The 23,984-nt window shown below is 40.6% G+C and overlaps 1 protein-coding gene across 3 annotated transcripts in view; it reads right to left on the minus strand.

The window, feature by feature from the left end:
- Nucleotides 1–13,949: 13,949 nt before the first annotated feature.
- Nucleotides 13,950–23,984, minus strand: part of LOC108718034 (segment polarity protein dishevelled homolog DVL-3-like) — a 46,346-nt gene continuing 36,311 nt past the window's right edge. Inside the window, exons 12-16 of one of the 3 annotated variants that reach the window (XM_018265586.2) lie at nt 20,777–20,908; nt 19,792–19,959; nt 19,093–19,305; nt 15,261–15,656; nt 13,950–14,867 (exon numbers count right to left, since the gene is read on the minus strand). In XM_018265586.2, the coding sequence (XP_018121075.1) occupies nt 14,833–14,867; nt 15,261–15,656; nt 19,093–19,305; nt 19,792–19,959; nt 20,777–20,908 (944 nt within the window). In that variant the 3' untranslated portion in view covers nt 13,950–14,832. Of the gene's footprint in view, nt 14,868–14,901; nt 15,657–19,092; nt 19,306–19,791; nt 19,960–20,776; nt 20,909–23,984 lie in introns of those variants that run through there. The other 2 variants (XM_018265588.2, XM_041564745.1) reach the window with 2 other exon arrangements.

The following is a 23,984-nucleotide window of genomic DNA, read 5'->3' on the forward strand; positions in this document are numbered from 1 at the left end:
ACTGTGCACCGTTCTCATTGGATCTTTCTTTACACCCTTGGTAGGAGAGGTATCGGTGGGAACACATACCCGAGTTGGGGGGGGTCTCTGAAGGAGCCATGAACTGTGGCACTTGTCTGTTTGAACGTGATGCCATCAAGTCTTTTTCCGGCACGCCCCACCGTTTGGTGATTGCTAGAAAGATGTCCTTGTGTAGTGACCACTCGCCTGGGTCTAGAGTCTGTCGACTGAGGAAGTTGGCCTGCCAGTTTTCTATACCTGGAATGTATACTGCTGATAAGCGAGTGTTGTTCTTCACTGCCCAGGATAGGATATGTCCTACTTCCTGAAGGGCTTGACGACTGTGAGTGCCCCCTTGATGATTGAGGTAAGCTACTGTGGTGGCATTGTCGGACTGTACTCGAACATCCCGGCCCCTCATCTGTAATTGCCAGTGTAATAGGGCTAGTCTCACTGCCCTCAGCTCCAATATAGTTATGTGGAGACGTGTTTCTTTCGACGACCAAAGTCCTTGAGTTGTCTGGGACTGCCAAACTGCTCCCCAGCCTTTGAGGCTGGCATGCGTGGTGAGAATTATCCATTTAAGGATAGATTTAATGGGCAGAGCCACCATGTCAAGGATACTCTCGTTTGTGGAGAGAGTATTATTCTCTGTGACAGGTTGCTGCATTTCCATTGTGAAAGAATGTTCCATTGCAGCTCTCTGAAGAAGTATTGAGCAAAAGGAACCGCCTCCATGGACGACACCATGGATCCTAGAACCTTCATGGCAAATTGTACTGATATGCGTTTCTCGCTCAGAATTTGTCTTATCAAGCTTTGAATGTTGGTTATCCTGTCTTGAGGAAGACATACTCTCTGTAGAGTTGAATTGAATATCATGCCTAGGAATGTGAGGCGTGAGCTCGGAGTGTGATTGGATTTCTTTTTGTTGATGATCCAACCCAGACTGTCCAGAGTGTGCAGCGTCTGAGACAGTGTGGTCTGGGCTTCCTGTATGGACGGTGCCTTCAGAAGGATATCGTCGAGGTAAGGTGTTATCAATATGCCCTGTAACCTGAGAATTGTCACTGCTGCCGTCATCACCTTCGTGAAAACTCTTGGTGCGGACGTCAGGCCAAACGGAAGGGCCACAAATTGAAAGTGCTGTTTTCCGAAGGCAAATCTTAAAAATATCTGATGGTGATGGAAAATAGGAATGTGTAAGTACGCATCCCGAATGTCTAGAGAGGCTAGTAATTCGTTGGGTTTCATCCCTGCGATGACGGATCTTAAAGATTCCATTTTGAATTTTACCAGTCGAATGAATGTATTGAGCTGTTTTAAGTGCAATACTGGTCGATAGGTTCAGTCTTTCTTTGGTACAATGAACAGGTTGGAATAGAACCCTCGAAATCTTTCTTTTTGTGGTACAGGGATGATCATTCTCTCTTTTCGGAGGTTGGCGACTACCGTGAAAAAAGCCTTTTTCTTCTGAAGTTCGACTGTAACCCTGGACATGAAGAATCTGGGAGGAGGGTTGGATGTGAATTCCAGATGATGCCCCTGTGATACTATCTTGTGCACCCAGCAGTCTTTTAGCCAAACTTTCTGAAAAAGAGCCAATCTGCCCCCGACTGGCGACTGTGAGGGGAGATTGTTGTGGCAGTCATGCCGAGGAGGACTTGTCGGTAGACTTGGTCTGATTACATCTGGTCTGCCAGTTGGATCTGAACTTTCCTTGAAAACGGGTTTTAGAATTTGAGGAGTGTGTGGAATAGTAATAAGGAAAAATGATGATGTGTGGAATAGTCTCTGGAACTTGACCCCTTGTTTGTACGGGAGGGTCGAAAAAAGTGCCCCCTTCGGAAAGTAGGCTTTGGTTTTGATTGCAGTAACAGGGTGCTTTTTCCCCCTGTTGCTTGGCTGATTATTTTTATCCAAGTCTGGACCAAAAAGAAGTTTTCCCTTGAAGGGAATCTTTGTAAGTGATTTTTTCGATGAAAGATAGTTTCAACCAAAGAGGCCGTTGTGCCGCTACTGCCAAGGCTGAGGTGTGTCCAATAATTTGAACAGCATCTAATGTTGCCTACAGTGGCGGAACTACCGGGGGAGCAGGGGGTGCGAGCGGGCCAGGGCCCCCCGGCAGCGCCACACGCCACTGAAATCACCCCTGCAGCGCGCCGTATGGAGGGGGGCGGGGCCCGGCTGCGCATCATGCACCAGGGCCCGCCCCCTCTAGGAACGCTGCTGGTTGCCTCCCCCAAGTCGTCTGCCGCTTCCTTAATCTGCGAGGCAGTGTTTAGTAGTTCGTGTTTGGGCTTGCCAGCTGCAATGTCATCCGTCAATGAGTTTGACCATGACTGGAGTGCTCTGCTAACGATGTTGTGGCGAGAGTAGGGCATAAGGTTTCTCCTGTCGCTGTGAATACGGACCTAAGGAGGCCTTCCAGTTTTTTGTCCATAGAGTCCTTTAAAGAGCAGGCATCTGGAACTGGAAGTGCAGTGTTCTTTGAGAGACGGGAAACTGGAGCGTCCACTGATGGAGGGATAGCCCATTTGTCTGTGCTTTCCTTGGGAAAGGGATATGGTCGCTGAAAACGACGACTAGCTTGAAACCTCTTCTCTGGTTGGTCCCATTCTGCTTGAATAATGTCATCTAGTTGTGGGTGTGAAGGAAAATTAGGCACTGACTTTTTGTGTCTTTTGAATAGAGATTGAGTGGCCTCTGGTGGTCTCCCTCCTCCACTTGATCGTAGTTAACCTCTCCCTTGCTGAGCGATTGGTCGATTCGTCCTCACTGAATTCCTCTGGAGAGGGTGGCAGTGGTCGCTTGTGTGACTTTGACTTTGGATCTATGGTACCTTGATCTAGCTTGTAAAGTAGCTTATCAAGGCAGGCTGCTAATTTTGGAAGGCCTGAAGATAAGTGCAGGGCCCAATCAGGTGGAGTATCTATGCAAATTGAAGGTTGAGGTTGAGGCTGGGTTGTATTAGAGGTTTGAGATATAGGTACCTCTAGGGTTTTGTTAGCCATATTAGTATCTAGCACTTCTGGAGCTTTTGGAAGGGGCTCAAAAGTAATAGGTAAACAATCAATGCAGAAGGGGTCTTTTCCCCCTGCTGGTAGGCGTTTGCGGCATTTAGAGCACGCCAAATATTTAACTTTTGATGCAGCATGCTTTGCCCTTTTTAAGATTTTACTACTTTCTGCCTCTGGCCATTAGGCCTGACAGGGGTCCAGAAAAAGAGGCACCCCTTCAGCCCCTAGGCCTGCCACCAATAGAGGAAGACCTGCTATTTTCCCCCCTAGGTCCCTGTCAGTGGCGTAACTAGATGTTGCTGGGCCCCACAGCAAATTAATTTTAGGGCCCCCAACATATCCAGTGTTTGTCCTGTTTTACCAATATATGTTCAAATTGCTCATCAATGAGAGCCTCATGGGGCCCCCTGTACCTCCTGGGCCCCCCTGCAGCTGCAGGGTCTGCTTCCTCTGTAGTTAGGCCCCTGGTCCCCGTGTCTGACCGGTATCTAGTTGAAATACTTCAGTCGCTCGTCCGGGTCTTAGCACCACAGTCTCTGAGACAAAAAACCAGACTCGAACAAGCACAAGAAGTCTAGTGGTGCGTAGCTGCGGTCTCTACTGTAGCGTGGAACAAAATGTCTTCCTCCGGCCGATGACGTCAGCTGTATTGGCGCCAACTCGAGGGGAAGAACTATGCATGCATGAGAGAACTTCGCTTCACTTGCATTCTGCAGTGGAACACAGAATTAGCGTTAATTAGAAAAGAAAAAAAAGGCCAGAGCAGAATACTCCGGAATCAGAGTGAGGGACCCAGGGAGAAACAAACGGGCTGGCAAAGGAGTACAAATTGAGAAAAGCTTTGAGGGTAATAAAACAGACCCGCAGCCATTTAGTTACCACACCAGGGTAGGCACTGCGATACTCACTGTGAGTGGCCCATTTACCAGGTCCCCATAGGCTTTGGTAGCTTTTTTTGGTCGAACAAAAATCGTTCAATCGATGGATTAAAATCCTTTGAATTGAACGATTCGATATTCGAACGAATATCGCTAAATCCTTCGACTTCGATATTCGAAGGATTTAACTTCGATGGTCGAATATCGAGGGTTAATTAACCCTCGATATTAGACCCTATGTAAATCTGCCCCTGAGTGTCGCGTATTCGGGGGTTCGCTTGCACTGAATAGCAGGGCTCATTTAGTATAGAGAGACCCTATAAACTGTGCGGCTTGCTCTCAATGGGAGTCTTATTAGCCTTTGTGCAGCTATCCCACGCAGGAGGGAGCCCTTCTGTAGAGACATCCTTTTTTTTTGAAAATGCTCTGAGGCAGCCTCTGTTTGCCTAGACTAAAGCCTGGCAATCACAGGTTTCGTAATTGATACTTGTGTTCTTTGTCTTTCTTGTCTCCTTGAGGACACTAGAAAAACTGAAGTCCTCCAATCCAATTTTTTTTTCTAACTTGAAAGATCTTTGCTCAAAATTTTATTTACAATTTTACATTAGGCATAGATCTTGAGAGATCTACATTTTTTCTGTATTTGTTGCCCCATTTTCTTTTCCTACTGTAGCTGGGTCGGATGCATTACCATGGAATATTAAATACAATGTAAGGTTAGAGATGTAAGGAAAGCCTTGTGGGACTATGTCTGTTCTGTTGGTCTGCAGCGGACAGCACTTTGGGAGAACCGTTCCCCATTCATAGGATTCTGGCACTGGTTTCCATAATGAATTTTGTATCCTCACCTGTAGAAGCCCCCGATGAGAGGACATGGTTTCCAGGCTGCCCCAAAGCTTCTGTGGCAGACATAGATAGTGATCATGGGAAAAGCATGCAAGCCACCCCTAATTAGCCTGGTTCTTCTTGTATGGGTTGGGAAGCACTATACTAATGTGTGCACAGAGCCATTGGCGTAACTACAGAGTAACAGGGGGACCAGGACCACAGGGTCAGCTTCCTCTATTGTATTATAATCCCCCCTCCCCACCACTCTTCTCCTTTGAATTGATGCATGCGCGCCTTCACAAACATGTGGCGGGAGTGTCTGACCAGCAGAGCGACGTGAGGTAATGCACAGCGGGCCCCTCCAAATATTTTTCAGTGGGGGCTCGGCGAGGTCTTGTTTCGCTCTGCACAGAGCCATGGTTGGACACCACAACTTGTGCTCACTAGTGTAACAAAAAGTATGAGTAGATATGCAAACAGCATAAAGGAGTATATGGCCAATGACAAGAATAAAGGGCAGCTACACTTCAGTTCAGATAAGCCCTTCCACTTCTACAAGCCATATGACGCAATCTCCACTCTGAAAACTTTAGCCTCAAACTGCACCTAATTTGTGAAAACCTGCACATGCAATTGTATTGAATTCGGGGGGGGGGGGGACTCTGGACTGCGGTTTTTAAATGTAGTTTTTAAATACATGATTGTTTTCCAGTTTTAATTGGATTTGGATTTGTTAAAGTGATACTGACATTACCTATAGGTCATGTTGATCATTTTTTGCTGAGAGGTTTGTTTTTGTATATAATTGTTAGTTGAAGTTCCTAAGCCTGACTCTCTGACACTCTGACTTTGCCAACCTGACTGTCCCATCTCAGCCTGTTAGTTACAGTTTCTATGCTAACGGACTCCTGCTGCACAAATATGGCAGCCCCCTCATACAGGAACATGGGGGATCAGACAGGTAATGTAAAAGCATCATGCAAATACTTTATGGCAAAGTTAGAAGTAGCTTGCAAAGCCAATATTATAATAGATGTAAAAAAAAGTTTAATTTCAGGTGTCAGTATCTCTTACTCAGCCTATGTGCAGCAAAAAAGTTTGACCATGCCCATTTTATGGTCACCCCCCTATGTACCATATCTATTTTACAAAATGTTGAAAGTTATTAAAGTTTGAACACATTTCTGAAAGTTTTAGGGCCATGTTTTATGTATTATAGCAGTTTTGCTAATGGAGGTGAAATTGCCCTTTAAGCTGTGATTCAGACTCCCCAAGAGACTTGCTTACCTTAAATTGTTACAATTGTTTTTTTGCTTATATTAAATTGATACAAATGTATCAAAGTGCAGCTGCTCAGTGTTCAGAGCTCTCTACCAAAAAAAACTCATTTTAATTAAGTTTCAAAAACTTTTTTATCTTTTTCTGACATCAGTGCAGGAGATCAAAGAGAAACTCAGGACATTTAAGTAAGAAACTGAGCTGTCAAAATCAGGACTGTCCCGCAGAAAACAGGACAGTTGGGATTGTATGCGATTATGCCTGCGAACTGGGGTATTGGTGAGAAGGCTTGAAGGTGATAGTTTATAGTTGAAGTGGCATCACTCTTCGTTGCTTTGTTGTAATTTTGCTCCTGGAGATTACTGTTCTTCTGCAGGGTGCCTTATAAGGCAAACTATACCCCTAGTTTTAATTGCAGCCAGGATACAATTTACAAGGCATTTGTAAGATCTCTTTGTACTTCTGCAGTTTCTTTACAATACTCCAATTTCTTCCCACCCTTCAAAAACATAAAGGCAGGTAAACGGCCTGCTGAAAAATATGACCATAATGTGTGTTTGATGCAATAGAGATTTGAATTTCGACCTTAACTCATATAAGGTGAGCAGTGGTAGCACTATGAACACGAAGTATGCTCTTGCTACTGCCATAACATCAGGAGGCCTATTTATGACGCTGTGTAAAATGATGTACAACTTTATAAATACACTGCAGTTTACAGGACAGTGTGTGGTGTATTTCTAAGCATTTTAGTTACTTTTTATCGCTGACACATGCACTATTAGGTCTCTACTAATAGTAGAGCAAAAGGTGTAGGTCTAGGAGTCGGTTAGCTCCTGCTGGTGCATCCATTTCCAATTTTGTTCTTGCACATTAAGTGTGGTTGAAAACATGTGGTTACCATCATGTACAGTACAAAAAAATGGGGTTTTCCTTATTTCTCCTTTGAACCCCAGGTGCTTGCATGGTTTCTGCTTTAGATGTTGTGAACATTTAAAGTCTACATAATGCTGGCTTAAACCATCTCAAATGTATTGGTAGTAATTAATGACAAATATTTTATAGGCATTCCTACAAAATATTGGAGACCACAAGTACAGGAGTATTGGAGTACTGAATTGCTGGAGTATTGGAATATGAGGGCTTGAAAGTATGAGGATATGAGTGTGCAGATGTAATATCAGTTGTAATTAAGCACTACAAACATAATCCTCTTACACACTCAGGTGGTTATGTTTATCTCAGTACAAAAATACTAAGGAATACTACTCAGGTGGTTATGTTTATCTCAGTACAAAAATACTAAGGAATACTTGTTAACAAATTTGCTAACTAAGTATACATGTAGCAGTATACATACATGTGTAGAGTATGAAAGTATTATACTGAAAGTATTAGAATTATTCCAACGGTTACTAGAGTATTGGCATAGAAAATAATGACACCAAATTGTGCAGAACTATAAGTTCCATGCAGGATGCTGCCACTTTGCAGAGTGATTTGACTAAATTGGAAATGTTGATAAATGCCAGGTTATGCACTTTGTCTAAAATAATAATAATTGCAAGTTATACACCAAATGGCAGTGTTTTGGGAGTTTCATTAATTCAGAAGGATCTAGGGATTTTCTTGGATAACAAGTTGTTTAATTCTAGGCAGTATCATTCTGTGGCAAATAAAGTTCTGTCTTGCATAAAAAAGGCATAAACTCAAGGGATGAAAACATAATTGTCTTTAAATGCAGTGTCATTTTGGGCTCCTGTCCTTAAAGGGAATGTCAAACCAAAAATTATCTTTTGCTTAAAAAAAACCAAAACATAATTCTAAGCAACTTTGAAATATACATTAATTACATATGTTCTATGGTTTTTAAGGTATTTGTATATGCAGTGTTATTAAAAGAAGTGTTTGTCTGAAATTTGAAACAAAGTAAGACTAGTCGCTGGTTAACAGACCTGTCTTTGTTGGGGAACAATGCAACTTTTGCAGCATTGTTTTAAAAGTAACAACCTTGAGTTAGACAAATGCTACTTTCAGTATCAATTGTTTTTACAAATAACTGTAAAATCACTGCAATTTTGGTATTGGAGTATTGGGGTGGTGATCACTGAAGTATGAGTGTATGGGGGTGCAATGGCATGAGTATGAGAGTATGGGACAATGAGAATATGTAGGTACAAGAGTACTGAAGATTGAAGCACAGGCATACTAGAGTATGACATTATTGGTGCATGAAAACATGAGTGTGGAAGTATGAGTACTGAATATCTAGTATAGGTAAATCTAAAAACAACTGGACTTGCTGAGTAATCAATGAAGATGTTTCACTACTCATCAGAGCAGCTTCACATGCATGACACATTGGATAATCCTATCACAGTAACTACACCTCTGTGAATTTCTTCAGATGTCACCTCATTGAAGAGTTACAATGTGCCATTGTGATTGGATTAGTGGAAGAGTTTATATGCCGAGAACTTCCCACACCAGTTGAACTGAAGAAGCTGCTCCGATGAGTAGTGGAGTATGGGGTGTTACAGACGAGTACTGAAGCATTTGGGCTCAAGTTTGCTCTATGTGAGTAGAAGTGTGCAAATATGAGAGTATGGTAGTGTGACAACTGACGAGAGTATTGGAGTATGAGAGTAATGAGGAACACTGAAATATGATATTGGTATATGGGGTATGTGAGAATGTGAGTGTAGAGGTATGGTAACATGAGATTTGGAGTTTGAAAGTATGGGAGTATGAGAATATAGGAATATGAAGATTAAAGTATCGGGAGTATAGGGTATGAGAGCACAAGAGCAATGCTGTACTGGAGCATGTGCATATCAGCAATAAAGTATGGGCAAACAAAGATCGAAGACGGTGCAAAGTTACCTGTGAGTACTGTTACAATTAGAAGACGCCTATGTGAAGCCAAGCTATTGCCAAGAAAGCCCATTGTTGAAAAACAATCCCCGGACCTTAATCCAATAGAAAACTTTTGGGGTTACATCAAAAATGCTGTTTGAGGTAAAACCAAGAAATGCAGAAGAATTGTGGAATGTAACAGGTGCCAGAAGTTGGTAGACTCCATGTAACACAGATGTGCAGCAGTTCTCAGAAACACTGATTATACAATAATACAGTGAATGTTTGAGTTTGTAACGAAGAATTCATACACTGATATTTTTTTGGAACAGCTTATATACCCTTTTCTTCACTTTCTGGGGTAAATTCACCAACCTCCGAAAATTCGCCAGCGACAGCTTAGCTCACTGCAACACTTCATCAGGCGTAGATTAGCCAGGACAACGCTAATTCACTCAAATCCAAAGTTGCGTCAAGGGTGCCGAACACTAGCGAAGTTGCGCTAGCGTTACTGCACCAAGCGAAGCGAAGTTGTACTAGCGTTGCCTAATTTGCATACAGTGGGAAGTTAAAAGTTGAATGGACGTATATGTTGCAGCAAATACATTACACAAGCCCGGGAAACCTTAATAAAATAAAATAGAGTTGTTATATTGCCCTACACATGAGCCCAGTGTATAGTTTATGTGCTATATGTTAGGAAATGTAGAGGGGAAGCCGGTTACCTCAAAAAAAAATTACGCTCTTTTCGAGCCTATCACCCTGAAAAAGGAAAAGATGCCAGTGTTTTTTGGGACTTAGAAAAATGTTCAACTATTTTTTGAGGAATTCCTATCTACTCTATTGCACTTCGCCTGGTCTGAAGTGGCGAAGGCAAGTCTGGTGCATGAGGTAACGTTCAGTAAAATCTGCATCTTAGTGAATTTGTGTAGTTACATCCATTCGCCAGAGCGCAAATTTGCCAGGCGTTAGGGAGCAAAGTAACGCTCGAGTCTCCATCCCTAGCGGTTACGCCAGCGTCAGTTAGTAAATCGGCGAACTACCAAAATGATGTCACAATGGCGAATTTTCGCCCGCGTTAGTCACTTCGTCTTTTAGTAAATTTGCCCCTCTGTGTTCCCAATGCATTGGCGTTAATGGAAAGTAGGGATGCACCAAATCCAGGATTCGGCCAGGATTCAGGCTTTTTCAGCAGGATTCGGAATAGGCCGAATCCTTCTGCCTGGCTGAACCAAATCCAAATCCTAATTTGCATATGCAAATTAGGGGCGGGGAGGGAAATTGCGTGACTTTTTGTTGCAAAACAAGAAAGTAAAAAATGTTTCCCTTTCCCATCCCTAATTTACATATGCAAATTAGGATTCGGTTCGGTATATGGCCGAATCTTTCGAGAAGGATTCGGGAGTTCGGCCGAATCCAAAATAGTGGAATTGGTGCATCCCTAATGGAAATAAAAGCTATTATAAGCATTTTGAGCTTTATTCACTTTTTTTAAGCACACTGTTATTGTTCTGAACACAACTGTATATTGTATAATTGTGCATTTGCATGTATAAGGTGAGCAGTGCTCCCTACACATTTCATTCCTATTAGTAAGGGTTTTCTCTCTTTGTTTACCTCACGGGTGCAGCAGTATAAATATGGCTATACAGTTTGGGCCCTTCAGACCATTTCAGCAGCTTATTTGGCCACATGTGGCCAGACAGGATTGATTTTCCCCATTTGGATAGAGGACTGCATAGGTCCTCACAGACAGCTTGTATTTCTGTTGTATTCTGATATTGCCAATTTTAGGTGTGCATATTGGGGGTAAATCTACTCATTTGGCAACCACACCAAACAAGGGGATCAGCATCAGCCTTCCTGTGCCCACACAACCATTGCATGGGTGCAGGCCCAGATTTTGGTGCTAAAGACATACTGCTAGGGGCAGATTTATCAAGGGTCGAATTTCGAAGTAGAAAAAGCTTCGAAATTCGACCATCGAATTGGAACACTTTGACTTAGAATATCGAAGTTGAAGTTTTGTACATCGAATTTGGCCATTTGCGGTCTAAGAAAAATGAAATCCTTCTAACCGGACTATTCGAAGGATTTCATCCATCGATCGATTTTTCTTCAACTTAGAAAACTGCTCTAGAAGGTCCCCATAGGCTAACATAGCACTTCAGCAGGTTTAATTTGGCGAATTATTGAACTCCAATTTTTTTTTAAAGAGACAGTACTTCGATTATCGAATGGTCGAATATTCAAATGATTTTACTTTGAATCGAATTCGAAGTCGTAGTATCCTATTCGATGATCGAAGCATCCAAAAAATTACTTTGAATTTCAAATTCTTCCCTTTGAATTCACTTCGACCTTTGATAAATCTGCCCCTAAGTGTTTAGCCACAGGCGGAATTTCAGTCAAGTCTGGCATTGTACAAAATTCGGGGGTTTTGGAAGCACTCTTAAGGCTAAATTAAAGTACATCTAAGTATAGTGGAAGTGCTACTTACAATGCACTTCCCTGGTCCCCTGTCTCATAAGTAATTCAGTATAAATGCAAATGCATGTGTTTACAGACAGGGGTTTTTAGTTACAAAGTTATGATCATAAAGTTGAAAAGCCACCATACCACGTCAAGGTAAACCCCATATGGCGGTCCTTAACTTGTGGTCCTATGTTTTTAACTGCACCAGGTAACACCTTTGAATCTTTTGCTTCTACACTTCTTCCTGTTAGTTAGAGCAGTGTTATTGCTGGTCAGGTGATCTCTGACCCAGCACACAGACCATCACAAAATGGTGGTTAAAGGCAAGAGATGTCAAAGGGCAAGTTTCTTTTAAAGAGGTCTTCCACCCAAAAACATTTTGCTTAGTGGGGAAAATTTTTTAATTCTAAGCAGTTTCTAATATACTTTAATTACACATTTTCAATGCGGTTTGTAACGTAATTTCAACTGAAAGCAGAATCAGTCTGGCTGTTTACATTCTCTGCACACCTGAGCAATGTTACAATCACTCCTGTTAAAAGTCTGTAAGTCAGACCCAGAGAACAGAGGGAAAAACAAAAACTGCTTTCAACTGCATTTACAAATAACATTACAACAGCTGAAAATCTTCAATGTATATTGGAAAGTTGTTTACAATTGCATGTTCTTTCTCAACTCCATTATTTTTTTCCTTACAGTTGTTTTATTTATTTTAACAATTTATTGATTTGACTTAAAGGAACAGTTCAGTGCTGAAATAAAAACTGTGTAAATAGATAGGCTGTGCCAAATAAACAATGTTTCTAATATACTGTAGTTAGTTAGCCACAAATGTAACATATAAAGGCTGGAGTGACTGGATGTCTAACTTAACAGAACATTACTTTCTGCTTTTCAGCTCTCTAACTAAGATTCAAAAGCAAACAGTTATGACCCATGTGGTCCCTGTCACGTCTCCGATTGGTTCCTGCCTGGTAACCAATCAGTGGAAACCAAGAGCGTTGCAAAGCAGGAAGTAGTGTACTGGCTATTATGTTACATATCCAGTCACTCCAGCCTTTCTAGCTTACATGTTTGGATAACTAACTATATTTTGCACAGCCTATCTATTTACTAGGGATGCACCGAATCCAGGATTCTACCTTTTTCAGCAGGATTCGGCCGAATCCTTCTGCCCGGCCGAACTGAATCCTAATTTGTAGATGCAAAAGGATTCGGGGTTCGGCCGAATCCAAAAAAGTGGATTCGGTGCATCCCTACTGTTTACCCAGTTTTTATTTTTATATTGAACAACTCCTTTAAAAATCTAAAAAAGTCTGCTATCTGCAATGCAATTCTTACAGTAAGGTTGATTTATTTGCAGTAGAAAAAACTGTTAGGTTAAGAAACCTTTTATATATCAAAAACCGTAAAAAAAAACCAATGAGGACACATCCACTACAAGTAGCATCAGTTCCCCTTTATAAATGAACAAACATGCAGTTAATTGATCAGGCAATTCATCTTTGTAGCAGATCATGTGGAAGACTATTGTGCTATGCCAATAACCAGCAGCTGGTTCCTAAGGTCTGAAATTCCTTTTGAATCATGAACACCATTTGCTCAATTGCCATCATCGTCATCATTTGATGGGAAGCTATAGAAATGACACTGCCCTTCTGTTTTCCATGCTACCTGATCCAAACAATTTGGCTATGTGGGTGGTCAAATTGCACAGGGAGAATGACTGGATCAGACAAGAGTGTGACAACTGTTTCAGTTAAACCAGTACAGGCTGTGAGATTATGACTGGCAAGCTAGAAGTAAAATTTTACTAGGGAAAAAAGCCTTGTTAATTTGGAAGGTTCATAATTATACAAATATAAATTATGATATTATTATCCTGTTTAAACATTTAGAGACAGGCAAAAACAAAAGACGTAGGTTAAATAAAACATGGAGTTTTATTGCCTCAGAAACATGTCCGTGCAACAAAGCAATATGGGGGGGGGGGGTGGTAGAGAAAAATAGGCAGTTATTCACTGCTTACTTGTGCTAGGCTTTAGGCAGTAGCCTCATGTGTACAAAAATCACAATGCTTCACTGCACAGAAGGTCAGTTTGGGGACTGGCAATAGTGAACGCTGGTTGCTTTATCGAATGAGGCAGACAATGAAAATGATTAATGAAAATGTAATATTCACTTCAGCATACTGAAATAATTAAAACAATTAAATATTCTGTATCGTTTCTGAAATAATCAAGTTTATATTCACTATCCCTCTCTCAGCATCTGTTTTTTTTTCATTCTGTCTGCATTCAGGAGTTGGGTGTCAGATGAATGATCCAATATATCAATATAGGGGGGCTCCTTTTGCCTAGAAGATGTATTGGAGCTCACTCTACTAAAATCACCAGCAAACCTGTCTCTCTACATGCAGAATTTGTGCAAAAGGCAGTTATTTTGTTAGATTTTGTTGGTACTGGAATCAGTTATTTAAGTGAGCGCTAATACATCTGCTAGGAAAGGAATCCCCCATATAAGAGATATATTGGATCATTCATCTGACACCCAACTGCTGCATGAAGACAGAATGAAGAGAAACAGTTGCTGAGAGAGGAATAGTGAAGATAAACTTGATTATTTCAGTAACAATGCAGAATTTTTAATTGATCTTATTTAGAAAGTTTCTTACTTCAGTATGAGGAAGCTTATCAAATGTTCATTTTTGGGATAGTTCCCCTTTAAGTCTTTCTATATAAGCCCTCTGCCATTCTTTTAGGTGCACTCATTTATTCACCATTCCGTCCATGTGCCTGCTCTATGCATAGTGTGTGACATGGTAAAGGTCACTGTCAGTACAATCAGTTGTCTTTCCTGCACCCCCAACCATTGTGCCTTTATTTCACTAGTGTTTTAGTTAACTGGGAGATGCTCAGAATGTGCGTTTTAATAAAAATAGATTTTTTAGCACCGCTCCTGACACCTTCTGCAGGTACAGGAGAAAATTCCTTCCACTCATACTTTGCAACAAACAGAGACAATGTAGTGTAAATGTGTCGAACAGTGACAAGCTCCAGGAGAAAAGATTTTTAACCCCTCCACTGCCAAAAACATGTGCAAAATATTGCTAACAATTTAAAAAAACAGGCAAAGCAAAAGTATGCATGCCCCGTAACAGAAAAAGAGCTTGAATGAGCTAAAATCCAATACTTTCAAATATGTACCTTTTCTAAAAGGAGGGAGCTGCGAATACAGAATGTGTTATAAGAATAGTCATTTTTTCCATTTTAGAACTAGAGTATGCAAAGCTTCATGGCACTCCAAGGTTATATAAAGTACTTTCTTGATTCAATGAATATGTAAGGCTTGCGGTATTCCCTTCCGAAGTCTTCTGCTAAAAACATTATCTTCCTGTGGTGCTGGATTCTCCTCCTCTCTACAGTGTGATGTCATGAGAAGTTCACAGGAAGTGACCCACTCCGGCTTGGGATCATGCACTTTCTCTGACTCTAGGATCAGAGAAAGTCAAACACCCCAGAATTCTTTGCTGCTTAATGAAAGAAAGACAAAATGTAAAAAAGAAAAAAAATATATATATATTTTTAGAAAAACAAAAGGAATGACAAATCGGTGCCTCAGTTGTATTTTTTTTGTTTTGTTTAAACGGATGCATTATTAATTAGTTTGTTACAGAAGCCAAGCAGCCAGGCAGGAATATGGCCAGCCTCTTCCCCCTGCACAAACACACAGTCTGGAGCGGGGGTCTGATAGATTAGGCGCGTGGATTAGTGGCAAGTAAGTCCGTGCGAACATCACACACACAGCTGGATCATACTGGCCTTCCCATTTTTTTCTTAGTATCAAGTTGTAAATCAAATTCTCTGATAACACAAACTGCTAAATGTTGTAATGTTTGCTCACATAACATCCACAAAGAACTCACTGGGGTTCCCCATTGCCATGCGGAAGGATTGTCTACTAGCGGTGAGTTCAGGTGGCACTGAGGCAAGGTCACGGCTGGGTGGGGCTCCTGGGGGTCCCATAACTAATGGAGGTGCTGGCATCATCATCATTGGGGCACCATAAAGAGGTGGGACTCCTGGAGGACCGAAGGACTGGTGTGTGTGATGACTCCTGATACTGTGTGCGATGGAATGGTGACTGCGATGGCTGTGTTCACTTGCTGGAACTGACCGTTCACTGGCAGCTCGTTCTCTACGCACACTGTTACGCGTGGTGTGATCTGACTCGCTTCCACTTCCTCCAGACTTGGAATCTTTGGTCTCGCGATCTTTCCGTTTCTCTGTGCTGCTTCGGTTGGAGCCACTACTTCTACTACCTGTAAGCACAAAACCAAACTAATTTGTATTGTTTCATAAAGGAGACAAATGTTCCCATACTATGATGTTCCAAAGTATTCACTTGGGTGCTCTACCCAGCCCTTTATATGTAAAGGGGAACTCTGGCCCACACAACCTCCTAATATACCCATCACAGTTACCTGCTTCTTCAAAAAGTGTGAATAAATGCCATTTTCTATGCTGAAATCCAGCTGTTTTAACAGTTCTTCTCTTTCTGCATCATTTGAAATCCTAGCAGGGAAGGAGGGACTAAACACTGTTTTTACAAATTGTAACATCTTCTCCACAGCTTACAGACAGCATGCAAGAACTAGAAATTTGGAAATTGTTCTCACACTTCTCACTTCGATTAATTAAACGTAGGTGCCTCAATCCTCATCTGGGTTACCAATACACAGATCAATCTATAAACAGTGGTTGAGGAGAGCATTCAGAGAGCAAGACTGCAGTGATCAAGTTTTTAAAGGAACAGTTCAGTGTAAAAATAAAAACTGTAAATAGATAGGCTGTGCAAAATAAAAATGTTTCTAATATAGTTAGTTAGCCAAAAATGTAATATATAAAGGCTGTGCAAAATAAAAATGTTTCTACTATAGTTAGTTAGCCAAAAATGTAATATATAAAGGCTGGAGTGAAAAGATATCTAATAAAACAGCCAGAATCCAACTTCCTGCTTTTCAGCTCTATAACTCTGAGTTAGTCAGCGACTTGAAGGGGGGTCACATGGTACATTTCTGCTCAGTGAGTTTGCAATTGATCCTCAGCCTTCACCTCAGATTCAAAAGCAACAGATATGACCCATATAGCCCTCCCTCAAGTCTCTGATTGGTTACTGCCTGGTAGCCAGGGTAACCAGTCAGTGTAAACCAAGAGAGCTGAAAAGCAGGAAGTAGTGTTCTGACTGACATGTTATACATCAAATCACTCCAGCCTTTATACATTACATTTTTGGCTAACTATATTAGAAACATTTTTTATTTTGCACAGCCTATCTATTTACCCAGTTTTTATTTTTACACTGAACAATTCCTTTAATGCAGGACTAAATACATGTAGTCCTGCATTAAAAACTTGATCACAGCATTCTTGCTCTCCTCAACCACTGTTTATAGCATGCATGAACTACATAACCCACAATGCATTGCACTGTGATGTTCTGTTCCTTATTGAAATTAAGTGTGCGGTGAATTGTGCGGTTTGGAGTGGACCTGTCACCTACACATAAAAAACTGCATAATGAAAGTCCTTTCCAAATTAAATATGGAACCCAAAAAAATGTTTTCATTACAACATCCATACCTGTTATTAAGGTGTTTAAATATCTAAACTGTCAATCAAATATTACCTGCCCCGCCTCTATGCCCGTGGCATAGAGGAGGGGCAGTCAATTACTTTCACTTTCCATTCAGCATTTCCTACATGTCACTGCTCTCCTCACATTCCCCCTTCCCTCCTCAGGCTCTATATTTGTGTAGGGCACTGCACATGGACATTAGGTCCCCCTTTCTGGTGCATACACAAGATTTTGGGGTGATACACAATTTCCCTTAATAACCGTGTCCACAAAATGGCTGCTGCCTGCTTGCTGTGATTGTATAATTCCAAAACAGAAGGAAACAAAATTTAAATAATAAATACAGTGTAAGTAAAGTTTATTTTGCTCAACTAACATGATAGAAAAGAATTTGAAATTATTTCTTAGGTTGACAGGTCCCCTTTAAGCCATATACATACGTCCAGGAAAAAAAATAGCCTTTTTCATCAAGGTGGTGAATATCAGCAATAAATCCTTGGCCAAATTCTCCTACCACACAAGCATTAGGTCTATTGTAGAAGTTGAAATAGACAGTAGGGAATATGCTGTGCCTTATAGTATACAGGATTGAAATAGTAAACACAGGGAGAACACAAAAACTGAACTGAACTAGAGAAACAAAGTTGTTTCAAACCACCACGCAAACAATATTGTTTTTCTTAATTGAGCTGTTAGGAACAATTAATAATGTATAATAAATTAACCTGTAAATTGTTGGCATTAGTTTTTAGGAATTGAAGCTGCTCCTGCAAATAACTCAGTTTCTCAGTGGAGTCTCCAGTTCAAAAGCCATACAACTTAGTTGATATGCAACAACAAGCCTGAGAGCAAAGTGGAGCTGTGACTCCTCTCTCTCCTGGATCTGCAAGCATCCCATTTACCAGCTTATCTACTAGGCATCAGCTGTTAAAAAAACCTGAATGGATTTTTCTTATTTCTCTTTGTAGGTGGCCACATAAGCACACATGAAAGATACATGTATATTCATTACAATACAGCCTTGGGGGGCATATGTGAATACATCCGCTTCTACATCACTCTGCACTGTCCTGTTTGTTTCTAAAGTTGACATATGTAGTTTATGCTGTTATTACTTTTGTTACAAGTTTAGGATTAACAAGTCAAGCAGTAAATACCCTGTCCAGGTTCCATGGAACAGTGAACTGAAAATGTCATGTGGGTGGGCACAATACACTGATTGGACATATTGCTGAAATCTATCTGCAGATAAAATGAATCAATACATTTTCAACTGGCAAGTGACTCAGTACACGTGCCATGTGTAACCTGACGAAACTGTACAAAAAAAGACATTCATTTGAATAATGCCGCACAAAGTAAAAGTATTGCATTGTGGAATCATTTGGATTTATGGCAGGGAATTTATTACAAACCCCATACACAAACATTTAAAATAGGTAACAAGGTTGGTGGGACCTTGTTTCTCTGCCCTTTTTTCCCCCATTCCTGCACCGATTCACCATGTAAAAAACTTACAGTTTACTACTGAAGTGTCCATTATACAATGAGCCAGTTGATTATGGGTGTGCAGCTGGCCAAATTTCGCTATGAATGAGTTGACTTTTTATACCCACTGTAGGCTGATGCCATACCTCCCAACATTTTCGAAATAGAAAGAAGAATAAAAAGATTTTTTGACCACACCAGTTTTGTGGCCACACCCCCTAGTTACCATGTTCGTTTTAACAAATCTGGCAGGTTATGAAAGTTTGAATACATTTCTGTGGTTTTTATGTGTTATTACAGTTTTGCTAATGAAGGTTAAGTGCCCTTTAACATGCAAGTCAGTTTCCTGAAGAGAACTGCTTATCTTAAATTGTTACAATTACTTATTTGCTTATCTTAAATTGTTACAAAAGTATCTTAAGTGCACCTGGTGGCTGTTCTGAGCTCTCTGCCAAAAGACAATTAAGTTAGAAATGTTGTATCTTTTTCTGGCTGTTCAGTGCAGGAGATCAAAGAGAAAGTCAGGACATTTCAGTGACAAACCCGGGACTGTGGGTTGAGCTGTTAAAATCGGGACTGTCCCGCGAAAAACAGGACAGTTGGGAGGTATGTGATGGATCAGGGGGTTTTACCTTCACTGTGTTGGCTGCCAGCACTGCCACCTCCATAGCTGTATGCGGGGTCGGGAAATCCAGGGTGAGGGCTATATGGTTGAGGCAGTGGATATTGATACTGAAATGCTATTGGCCATGGAGCAGCTCCAGGATGTGGCAGGGGTGCTAAAGTGTCCTGATCAGATGTTCCACTGGAGCCATCATGGTCATTCAGGGAGAGGTTTGCCATGTCTAAGAGGAAATAGGCATAGTTATACAATTTTACTATATAAAATACAGAGTTATTTCAATTAGATTATTATTATTTTTTTGCTTGGAAAGACCTGATCAGGTCTTAAGAGATCCATACACATAGAGATCCGCTTGTTTGGCGATTTCACCAAACGAGCGGATCTCTCCCTGATATGCCCACTTTCAAGGTGGGTAATATCGGGCTGATCCGATCATGGACCCTAAGGTACAACGATCAAATCATAATGAAATGGGATTTTTATCACTGCCCGATCGACATCTGGCCGACTCTCTGCCAGATATTGATTAGGGAAGCCTATCGTAGGGCCCCACACATGAGCCAATAAGCTGCCGACCAGGTCTGTCGGCAGCTTTTATTGGCCTGTGTATGGCCATCTTTAGACATTATATGGTCTGATGTAGGGAAACAGTCAATGTAATATTGGAAAAATAGGCCTACAAGGAAACAAATGATTCCATACTTACTGCCGCACAAGTCTCCAAAGATGTAGTAACATTGTTCAGAAAAAGTGATTTTATTGACAGTGTGCCGAATGTATCCTGCTTTTAGGAGGTTGCTGGCATATTTCCTGGCTTCTCTTCGATCTGTGAATCCTTCAACATGATGATACAACCAGTCTACAACATCAGAACCTATGGATAGGAATACACAGTGTAACTGTTTTTTTGTCTCAAAGAGCCCAAATCAGTTATACAATGTCAAGAATGTCAATGTCAAGAACAAATCTGGAGAATGACATACAGGTATTTGATGAAAGTCAATAATTAAACAAAATAGACTGTAAAGGGATTCTCTGAAACTAAGTGAAGACATCAATCAATTTTTTGGGGGGGGGGGGTGTGAAGAAACTGAATAAATCTCCTCTTCTTCAGGGCGACTAATCTCCCTGAACTGCCTCCCTGCCAGCTAGAATGTAAATCGATGTCAGGATTGCACTCTGAGCGCTTCATTTACCGAAGTCGCCTGAAATTGCCTGACAAATAAAATTCAGAAAAGGAAGCATTCCTAGTGCCATCCAGCTGGCAATTTACATTCTAGCCGTTGGGAAGGCAGTTCGGGGATATTAGTCGCCCCGAAGAGGAGATTTGTTGCTGGGAGACTAATCGCCCTGAATCTGACCGTGTGTTTCTGCCCTAAATGGGTAGCTGAGGTATCTATATGGCTGTAGGCAGTTAGATAAATAAAAATGTGTAAATCAATAGATTACAAGAGGCAATTTCAAGCAGTCAATTCCATTTTTGGGAGAGAAGTGCCCTATGTGCCGTTGTCGTTATAAAAAAATTTAATTAAAAAAATATTTTATCAGTCTGTATATGGACAGCTATATTAAAATTAAATGTAAAGATGAGATAGCCCTTTAAGCACAACAGAGGTTGTCTAAATCAGAAATTTATCATCTACATGCCCCATGCCCACCACTGTCCTTTTGCTAGACTTCTGAATACCTACCAATAAAAGCATTGGGGATGGTTATCTTCAACCACATTCTGTCCCTCACTTCCAGGCCAGATTCTGTGGAACTCATAGCTTTCACAATGGTAACCATGTCACTGTGTATGGACAACTGAAAGTCATCAAAACCTGAGAGAGAACAGAATGTTAGTTTAAGTATTACCAGTGAAAATAAAAGGTCTATGCAAATGTATTCATACACTAAAATACAGGAAGCATACATTGCAATGAACCCGCAAAACCTTTCCCTCTGTATGAATTAAAACTTTACATTTTTAAAGTATTTGACTTTTTGAGTTAAAGTACTTAAAGGGTTTTACATGCTCCAATTCAGAGGGATCACCTAGTCATCTGAAAGGGAAGTGATTTCCAGGCCACCATAGTGCCTCCTCTGCCTTCACTCTTAAAGTAAAGTAGACCCGTCACCCAAACATAAAAAGCTGTATCATAAAAGTCCTTTTTAAATTAAATATGAAATCCAATTTTTTTTTATTAAAGCGTTCATAGCTGTTGTAAACTCATTTAATATCAGCTGTCACTTAAATATTGCCTGCCCCTCGGGCAAGCAATTACTTTCACTTTCCATTAAGCACTTCATAGATGTCACTGCTTGCCCTACATCCCCCCCCAGTTCTCTTAACCATTTAATTGTGTAGTCAGGGCATGGGGATGGACATTGGGTCCCCCGTTCTGGTGCACAAACAAGATTCTGAGATGATGCAAGGCTCGCCTTAATAACAATGTCCATAAAATGGCTCCTGCCTGCTTGCTGTAATTATGAATTCTCAGACTGATGGAAACAGGATTCAAATAATTAATACAGTGTAATTAAAGTTCATTTTGCTTGACTAACGTGATAAAATAGGATTTGGAATCTTTTTTTTGGGTTAGCTTTAGAAAGCTGTCAGAATTGGGCCTGATTATAAACCCTCGTTTTTCTGCAGGCCGAGATAAGCTGTCTGGCATTAGCCTAAAAAGTTAGCGAGAAAAAAGTCAAACTACTTTACTTTATAAACATGTATTGATGGTTTTATTTCTCTGTAAATAAAATATTTCTTGGCAGCAAAAGTATTTCTGTATGAAAATATTCCTCTGCTATAGGTATGTAGATAGCCCTAAATGGCCTTTGATAATCCCTGTTTTCCAACAACAGAATCCCCAGTATTTGAAGTAATTTATCTTTGCTAAGCAAAACACCCTGAGGGAGTTTGTTTGGATTGGGATTTTTTTTTCCTTTCAAAGCACACATAATCTGGATGCTGAAGTACCCTATCAACGATTTCTGTGCTTCTGGAGAAACCATTGCATGTAGCTATAGCCTACAGCCTTGTAATGCTAACTCCACTGAAACCTCTTTCTTTAAATACATAGTACAAGTGCTAACAATTTATTTTAAAATACTAGAACAAGAACATATTTAAATGCATGTGATTATGATGTATGTTTTCCCAAATCTTTAATGAGGGGCATAAATGGTATTAATAGTTAATGCAATGGTCCAGGAGTTACAGGATGGTCCAGGAGTCTAAAAGATGTTTTGCACTAAAAGACTAAACACCAGCCAAACTTCCAAACATAAATACACAGACAAATTTCACAGAAGAAACCATAAGTGTATTTGTGCTTTGTGGGAACGGCTCCCCAAACAACTTAGGCTCACTATGTTATGTAGCCCTCTCCCTCAACCATTGTGAAATGATGTATTCTGGGACTTGAAGTTTGGTCCAGATTCAGGCAAATGCCTGAGGGGCTCCCGTAAGATGACAGCATTAATGGACTGGTGGGGCACTGTTTGGGCCTCTGTGTACTCCAAATGCCAGGGCCTATTTTAAATTCCAGTCCAGGCCTAACTGACGTCCCACTGCTTTCCAAAATATCTGTGTACCACCCACTATAGAAAGAAGAAGGATGTATAAATAAATCCCTTTACAAAGGAAAAGAGTAAGGGAGCAGTTATATGTAAGCATGAAAAATAAATCAGTAATGAAAGCAGTGCAGGTGACAATACTTTAAAGATTCAAGGCCCAATCAAAAACTTTTGCGCAGATCTAATGTTTGTGCTTCTCCTACCTACAGTATTCTCTTGTTTTTCTAAATAGGAACTGTATATGTGGCAAGGACACACAATGTTACAAACTTTCATCTGGTCATACATGCCGAGATTTGGCTGAACTGCTTAGCTGTTAGAACTTTTGGGCCAAATGAACAGAAAAATAGTGGTCATGCACAAATAAGGCCATTATTATGCATATACAGTTGTGTTCAGAATAAAAGCAGTACAATAATAGCAGTCAGAAATCACTAACCTGATCAATAACTGTTTTTGGTAGAAATTATATTACTTTTCTACATGGCAAATAATTTACTAGTAGGTGTATTTGAGTAATAGAAAATCAACAGACCCAACAGTCATGGCATGCATGCTGCTGATTCTGTGTAATCAAATCATTGAGGTTTGTTCAAAATAATAGCAGTGTTCCTAATAATAGCTTTTTCAAAATAATAGCAGTGTGGAGTTCAATTAGTGGGGTCATTCATTCTGTGGAAAAAACAGGTGTCAATTACGGCCCTTATTTAAGGAAGGAAGGCAGTAAATGTTGTGCATGCTGGTTTTAGTGCATTTCTGTTTCATAGCTGAGTAAAATGGGTTGTTCCAGAAATTGTTCAGAACAGCAGCATACTTTGATTAAAAAGTTGGTTGGAAGGGGAAACATATAAAGAAGTGCAGAAAATGATAGGCTGTTCAACTAAAATGATCTGAAATGCTTTTAAATGGCAGGCCAAAACATGGAAGAAAAATGGAAAACTACAATTGGAAAGGATAGAAGAATAGCCAAAATGGCAAAGACTCGGCCAATGATGAGCTCCAGGAAGATCAAAGGTGTAAAGTAACCTGTGAGTACTGTTACAAATAGAAGGCACCTGTGTGAAGCCAAGTTATCGGCAAGAAGCGTCTGCAAAGTCCCATTGTAGAAAAATATAGAAATTTTTTCATACTCACCTTAATTTCTATTTCCAAGTCACTTCCATGGCAGCATTCACCAACATGGGTTAATCCCGCCTATCAGGTCACTGGACAGGAAAGTGTTAACGATAGGTTTAAATACTCTGCTCCTCCCAGCAATCCTCGTCTAGTTACAAGCTCCAGGAGAAGGGAGGGAAGTGAATGCTGCCATGGAAGTGACTTGGAAATAGAAATTATGAG

This window comes from Xenopus laevis, chromosome 5S, assembly GCF_017654675.1.
Source record: "Xenopus laevis strain J_2021 chromosome 5S, Xenopus_laevis_v10.1, whole genome shotgun sequence".
In the NCBI taxonomy this organism is placed as follows: domain Eukaryota; kingdom Metazoa; phylum Chordata; class Amphibia; order Anura; family Pipidae; genus Xenopus; species Xenopus laevis.